Consider the following 7905-nt stretch of genomic DNA (forward strand, 5'->3'; position numbering starts at 1 on the left):
GAGCAAATGCCCTAGTGGTAATTATCCTGGTCTACTGACTGTGCTGGGAAGTGTATCTTTTGTCACCCCTTGATCCTCTCTCTCTGGAAAATTCTGCTCAGGGAACAAACACATGCCCTGCAAAAATTCTGAGGGACTGTAACTTGTAAAATAATTTTTCTTTCCTTATAACCTGAGTTTCAGTGGATGTTGTTTTGAGTAAAATGGTAACAACTAGGCATGAATCCTCCAGACTGTGTTTTGAGGAAAATGTCAGAAAAACCTGTGAAGAAGACAATGAAATAAACTCCAGATTGTCCAACAGGTTAGTGCTTCCCGAAATGCTCCCAGGATACCTGTGAAGTTGCAATGTTAAGAATCATTATTATCTCTTTTTGTTGGAGAACACACTTCTGCTTTTTGGCTCACCATGTGTGCCCAGTCTTGTTCATGTCCTTTCTTTGTTGTCTTGATGTGTCCCCTCTGCAGCCCCGTGAAGACCCGGGACAGGCGTCAGCCATGCGCATCCTGTACCTGCTCTTCCCCTTGTTCCTCCTGTTGGTCCAGGGTGCTGCAGGTGAGAGGGGAAGAGGGGAGATGGGGTGAGGTGTGAGTCCCCATCAGTGGGGTCCTCCATGTCCTGGGAAATGACCAGCTTTGTCAGATATGTGTAACGTCTGGGAGGGATTGTCTCTGATGAATGGCTGGGCAGCGGAGGAGTCTGCATGGCTCTTCCTGGGCCTCGCATGGGTCTTTCCCTATGACTTTCCCCACGTGCACACATGCTGCTGCAAAAAAGACAACCTCCTGCTGGGGAGGTAAAGATGTTGGGTTTGGTGCTCGGTGCATGTAGGCGACTGAGATCCAGGTGCAGCATCAGCCCTTCTGGAACCACACACATTCGTTACAGTTGTCCCCTACTCACTTTCTTCGACCTCTTTCACTGTGCAGGATCCTCCCTGGCTCCAGGAAATAAGGCAGAATGTCATCGAGAGAACGGCTTCTGTGGATTTCTGAAGTGCTCTTTCCCTTTTATCGTCAGTGGAAAATGTTCAAGGTTTTTCTTTTGCTGCAAAAAGTAAGTTTTGGAATTAGAAGTGCTACTGTGATGGCAGAAAAGAGTTGCTGTTGTGTTTAAGGGCCCATGGGTAGCTAACAGCTCAGTGCTATACATGCTCCACAGCAGAGGCTGGGGGAGGAAAGGAAAGGTGCTTGGACCTGCCCTGAGAGGGGCTGAAGGAGCCCAATGTCAGCCAGCGCCTGCCCACTCCCCTTCAGTCCCATGAGAATCATTCAGGCTTTGCAGAGGGCTCTCCTAAGCGACTAAGGAGTGAAGAATTCACTGTCCTTGGACAGCACCGAGGACACAATCCTGGTTTTGCTGCATCTGCATAGACTTGGAGTCAGAGCTGCCAACACCAAGATAACACGGGTCCAAACTGTCTGCAGTGAGGACTGAACCTCACCCCCACTGAGCCTGATTCTCTCGCACCATAGACTTGCTTGTCATTGGAGGGGAGGTGGGAAAGAGCGGGAAGAAGGGAAGAGCAAGTTCCAAGAGGTGACATGCTTGTCTGCTTTCTTCATACAGAATCTGGGGTTGAGACCCTGATCTTTCCGAGCAGGACATCCCTCTTGCTTCTGGCTCCTGGAACCACCTCCCGATGTCCTCTCCCCTCCCTGCCTCTGCCGTCCCCAGGCGGTGTGACAGCGGGAGCGTTGCTCCTGCTGGTGCCCGGGCGCTTGTGGGCTGGAGACATCCCATCATGGGCCTGGTGTTGTTGGGGCAGGGGCTGCTTTTCCCGGCTTGAATAAAGACGAGCAGTTTGGCATTGCAATAGGTGGGACGTGTGGTTGCTTCCTTGAGACAGAGGGTGTGCCGCGCCTGCTCGCTCTGGGGGTGGCGGTGAGTTGGTGGCAGGAGAAGTGCCTGGGGATGCTGGGGGTCACCACCATGGCTGTCCCTGGGGATGCTCTTGCCTGGCAGCGGTGTGGGGACACAGAGCCCGGCAGTCCCTGGTGGGCCAGGGTGTTTGCTGTGGGTGTGATGGAGCTGCTCTGCTCCCTCCTGGGGAGCAGGAGCCCTGTCCTGGTCCTGTTGGTCATGGGTGTCCCTTGTCCTTGGCAGCCACGGCTTCATGTGCAGGGCTGTGCTGGGTGGTGTGTCCTTGGGAAGGCATGGTCAGGGATTGACCACCCAACCCATCCCAGAGGCCCCAGAGGTCCCACCACACAGTGGTGTGGGGACCTCCATCTCCCTCCTCTGCAGTGGGGCTGAGCATTGCAGAGCAGTCCCCAGTCAGCTCCCTCCGTGCTGCCAGCCCCACAGCACCAGCACCTCTACCAGCCTCACAGCCTCTGTCCCTGCCGCATCCCTTCTGGACGGGCCTGATCCCACAGACAGCCCCCAAGGAGATCTTTACAGGCCTTGAAGGGAAGTCGGTCTCCCAGCCTGGCTGTCCAGCTCCTCCTCAAGGTGACCTCTCCCATGGGTCCCATGGTCCACAATCTGGAAATGTCCAGCAGTGTATTCCAGCAGGGAGAAAGCAGGGTGTCTTCTCCTCCCTGCCTGCCTCAGACAAACTGGGATTGCAACGCTGCTCTTCATCAACAGCCATTGACCTCAACCTTTCTGCAAGTGCAGACCTCCACCCTCTGTAGTTAAATACACGTGTGTGTCCATGCACACGTGAGTATATCAGCAACTAGTGACCCTGGCTGTTTTACTGAATTCTTTCCATTCCAAGGAGGCAGTTCACCCTCAGCACTCCATCCTTGGCTTCCCCACCTTCTGTTTCCCTGCTGGGTGTGCAGCCCTTCCCAGAGCCACGGGGCTGACTCCCACATTTGCTCCCAGCGCATCTCTGCCCTGGTCCTGAAGCTGAAGGTCCCTGCTAGAGTCAGAGTAGCCCAGTGTGTCCAGCTCCTCCTGAAGGTGACCTCTCCAATGGGTCCCACGGACCACAACCTGGAAATGTCCAGAATTGTAGTCCAGCAGGGAGAAAGCAGTGACATAGATTCTTGTGGGAGGGTTGTAGGAGTGAGTGGGGATCTGTGCAACCCCAAGAGCTGTGTCCACATCAGCTAGGGTCTTTCCTCACATCCACCAGCAGCTCCCACCCTGCTGTCGAGGTCCCGTACCCAGCACAGCAGGTTCCCACTGACTTTCCAGGATTCTTTCCTTCACATTCATTCATGTATCATTTAACTGAACATTTAGCAGCCACCATGAACACCCTTTATCTCAGTAGCCCAAAGCTATTCCACTGTCCCATGGGTCCCTTTGCCCAGAACATCTTGAACAAGACTGATGGTGTTGTGGAAGGTCACCCCATGAGTTTAATATAGTAGAGATAGAGGAGAAACAGCAAGAAAAGGAGAAAGATCAATGGACAAATGATATTTTCTGCTACTAATGTTATGACATGGCTTACATGGAAGCAGTGAACTGGAGATGTTGATATATATGTGCATTTGAATATCAGCTCATAAACGCATGCAGCAATCAATATGTTATTTCCATAACATCTGATGAAACTTCAAATAAAAGCTGAGATAAAGCCCTTCTTATAATTTTGAAACATAAGAAGGTTTATAATAGCCCTCATGTTCTTGCAGACCCCATGCTAGCTGATTATTTTGTCAGCTTGGAGGAGACAAGGAGGGAAACCTTATCTGCTTTTTTGAAACCGGTTGCTGCTGCCTGTACCAGGCAAAGTCCAGGCAGTTCATACTAAGCCACCGCAGCCTGTGTCCGCTGTGCAGTGGGGTGTCACAAGATGTGTGGCATGAGGATAACGGTGAAGATTGCAACAGCCCCCAGGAGGTACCTCAGCCTCTCCCATTGCCGCAGGGAGGGACGAGGTGCAACCCCACCATCCTAATGCAGATGGGTCACTTTCTGATTGGCCAAGGGGAGATGTGGCCATGAGAATAAGCATGTCTCACCCACCGGCAATGGTATAAAACCAGGGTGTTTTGGGCAAAGAGGTATTCCTTGACCTCAAGGGCATCTGGATGCAAGTGATTCTGGCGTGTTTGTTGCTGTCTGAAGACCAAGACCTTCCCTCATCAGGCAAGTAACTATGGGGTCTCTTCCAGGCTGGCCACCCATTCAGTCTCTCCGTTCAAGTCCCGTCATAGTGGAACCATCTAAATGACAAACTGTTGGATGGATCTGTTCACGTAATGACATCATCTGAGTTTTCTAGGGAAAAAAGTAAATTGAAAATATGAATTCCTTCTCATTAGAGCTTCGAATCTGCTGAAACTAGATCCAGGGCTTCCCCAGCACAGGAGAGAGAGGAAAGTTTCTGTGATGTTTGAAGGGGGACACCAGGATCTTGTGTTCTGGGGAAATGGGAACTCTATAAATTCTCCTAACTGGGGAGCTCCTGCACAAAATAATTTTGTGACCATAGCTTTACTATTGCTTTTGCATTCAGCATTGGCACAAGCATCTCTGAAGCGTGCAAACCTTCTCCACTTTGACTGTTGGTAAGGAGATGCAGAAGCAAGACAGCACAGGCACTGGGCATAACCGTTACATGATGAGCATACTTGAAAGCATACCTAGTCTATCCCTTTGATTCTGTCTCCCTAGAAACATATTTAGGTCTGTTTTAGAGACAAGTGTGCCATCGGAAGGCCCAAGGTACTTCCAAAGTTAAGTTCTCTGACTGCATTCTCTAAATATCACCAGCTGCTTTTTTACTTAAAACAGCACAGATCACCAGACTGTGATCTACAGATCTACAGTCTGTGCTTGGGAGAAAACATAAGGAAGATAACTGAAAAATATGTGTTTAAGTACTGCGTTGCCTGAAACTTCCTGAATGAAGTTGCTATTCATGAAGTTGCACAGGTAGCCGTTGTTCTTGTGAATAGGTTACAGACAACACCATCTTCTTTTGTTCAGGATAATACGTCTGCAGTTTGGTATACCACTGCGCCAAGGCTTCTACACCACCCGGGGTCCCCCATGCCCTTGTTGCCTTGGTGTCTGCCCGCTGCAGCCCCGTGAAGACCTGGGCCAGGCGTGAGCCATGAAGATCCTGTACCTGCTCTTCCCCTTGTTCCTCCTGGTGTTCCAGGGTGCTGCAGGTGAGAGGGAAAGAGGGGAGATGAGTGAGGTGTGAACCGCTGTCAGTGGGGTCTTCCATGTCCTGGGAAATGACCATATTTTTTAGAGATGCTCGGAGAAGGGAATGGTTTAGCGGCTTTGCTCCAGCATGAAAAATCATGCAACGGGATATACCAAAGGATGCTCTCACAATGCCCCTTCCTCTGAGAATAGAGGGGCTGGTGTGGAGAGAGCCATCCAGGAACCCGCTTGGCTCCTTCTGTGGGTTAGGGAGGGATTGAGCTCCGGGCTCCACCTTGGGTATTGAGCTGCTGTTCTGGGGGGTGTCTCCAGATGAGCTCCCATTGCAATCGCTGAAGTCTCAGCCTATGCAGTATAGCCTGCTCACCCAAAAAATGGATGGGGAAGATGTTGTCTAATCACAGATACTTAGCACCTTTTGAGGACCCCCAGATGTGTGTGATTCTGAGATAGCAAAGCCCTCTACCCCAGGCTGGATGAGCTAGCCAAGGCTTTATGGAAGAGCTGCTCCTTCTACAGGGACAGTGGGAGGACAGAAAATATCCCTTTGTATCACAAAGGGCCAGGGATACTTGTGCCTCAGGGCTTTGGCTGATATTCCTTCTAGGTAGTTAACTTGCTATTGAAGGTGCAATTATGGTCATTTTAATACTTGGCCCACAAAGTGGGTTGAAATCCTAGTGGAGTGCAGCTGTTCTGGAATTACAGAGTATTCTCCCAAATTATCTTTTCCTTTCAATTGTTTCTCTGTACAGGTGTATCTCTGGCTCCAGGAAATGAAGGTCAATGTAAGCAGGAAGGGGGATTCTGTAGTTTTTTGACATGCTATCACCCTTATCACATCTTTGGAAGGTGTTCAACATTTATGGTTTGCTGCAAAAGGTGAGTTCTAAAGTCAAACATTCAGGAATTGGCCCTCTGTTTTCTTGGCTGAAATAGATCTTCTCTTCCCTTTACTTCCACACTGCTGGATAACAGCCTCCTGCATCCATGTTGAGAGGCAGAGGCCAGGGAAGGAGGGTTAAACTCCCTTGGTAAAGCTGCTTGAACCTGCCCTGTGTGGGCTGAAGAAGCCCAAATTCGGCCAGCATCTTCCCAGTCCCCCTCAGCCCCGTAAGACCAGACTGGGGGTTTTCATGAAGACTTTACCATACTGTTGGAAAGTGAAGTTTGATCTTTGTGTAGTGTGGGGCACAGGACCGTCTCCTTGAGGTTTCTGAAGAGCCTTGGGTTCAAGGCTGCAACCACTAAGGAAAGCACAGGTCCAACTCATCTGCAATAAGGACTGGAGTTTATCTGAGGAGGGGTTGTCCAGTAATTCCCTACAGGTCCTTATAATAGGAGAAATGGCAGAGAGACTGGAGGAAACAAAGAAGGAACGTAAGAAATAAGTATTGGTGGCCACATATTGTGCTTTGTTTGCGCAGGAAATGGTGATGAATCCCTGGACTTTCCAAGCAGAATGTCCCCCTCGCTTCTGGATCCTGGAACCAGTTCCTGACATCCTCTCCCCTCCCTGCATCTGCTATCCTCAGGTGGTGTGACAGCGGGAGTGGAAATGCTGCTCCTGCTGGTTGCTTGTGGGCTGGAGACATCCCGTCATGAGCCTGGTGTAGTTTGGGCAGAGGCTGCTTTTTCCCGGCTTCAATAAAGACGCGTAGTTTCACAGAATCACAGACTGGTTGAGGCTGGAAGGGACCTCTGAACATCATCTGGTCCAGACCCCCTGCTCAAGCTGGCCACCCAGAGCTGCTTGCTGAGGACTGTGTCCAGATGGCTTTTGAATATCTCCAAGGATGGAGACTCCACAACCTCTCTCGACAACCTGTGCCAGTGCTCAGTCACCCTCACAATAAAAAAGTGTTTCCTGATGTTCAGAGGAACCTCTTGTGTTTCATCGTGGGCCCATGGCCTCTGGTCCTGGCGCTGGGCACCACTGAAAAGAGCCTGGCTCCGTCCTCTTTGCACCCTCCCTTCAGGTATTTATATACATTAATAAGATCCCCCCGGAGCCTTCTCTTCTCCAGGCTGAACGGTCCAGGCTCTCTCAGTCTTTCCTCACAGGAGAGATGCTCCAGTCCCTTCATCATCTTGGTGGTCCTTCGTTTGACTCTCTCCAATATGTCCATGTCTGTTTTGGACTGGGGAGCCCAGAACTGGACACAGTACTCCAGGTGTGGCCTCATGAGCGCTGAGTAGAGGGGAAAGATCACCTCCCTCGACCGCCTGGCAATACTTGGTCTAACAGAGGCCAGGATACCTTCAGGATAGCTTTCTTTGCTGCAAGGGCCCATTGCTGGCTTACGTTCAGCCTGGTGTCCACTAGGATCCCCAGGTCCTTTCCTGAAAAGCTGCTTTCCATCTGGGTGGCCCCAGTGTCTACTGGTGCATGGGGTTGTTCCTCCCCAGGTGCAGGACATTGCACTTCCCCGTGTTGAACTTCATGAGGTTCCTGTCAGCCCATTTCCCCAGCCTGTCGAGGTCCCTTGGCTGGCAACACAAACCCCCGGTGTATCAGCCACTCTTCCCAGTTTGGTGTCACCTGCAAGCTTGCTGAGGGTAACCTGTATCTTAAATTTTCCTGATTTCCAGGGAAGAAACAGGATGCCTCCTCCTCTTTTCCCATCTGGAGACCATATGAGACCAGCCCTGCTGCTCTCTGCTACTAGGCACTAACCTCAGCCCTTCTACAAACCGACACGCAAATCTGTGCTGCAGCTGAAGACGAACGTTGAGTGTGACCAAAATACTTGTCAGGGAGCAGCGAGGACAGGCTGTTCTACCAGGGAATTCTGGCTTCGCAGCAACGAGGCAGCTCCAGG

At 50.9% G+C, this 7905-nt stretch overlaps 1 protein-coding gene across 1 annotated transcript; it reads left to right on the plus strand.

Annotated features, from left to right (window-relative positions):
• The first annotated feature begins 498 nt into the window (after positions 1–498).
• On the plus strand, positions 499–6627 carry LOC132319935 (gallinacin-1 alpha-like). The gene is made up of 5 exons (XM_059831999.1): positions 499–556; positions 931–1057; positions 5073–5082; positions 5839–5871; positions 6511–6627. Exons 1-5 carry the CDS (start codon positions 499–501, stop codon positions 6625–6627), a joined length of 345 nt encoding a protein of 114 aa, XP_059687982.1.
• The last annotated feature ends 1278 nt before the right edge of the window (positions 6628–7905 follow it).

Source organism: Gavia stellata, chromosome 2 (assembly GCF_030936135.1).
Source record: "Gavia stellata isolate bGavSte3 chromosome 2, bGavSte3.hap2, whole genome shotgun sequence".
NCBI classification, from domain to species: Eukaryota; Metazoa; Chordata; class Aves; order Gaviiformes; family Gaviidae; genus Gavia; species Gavia stellata.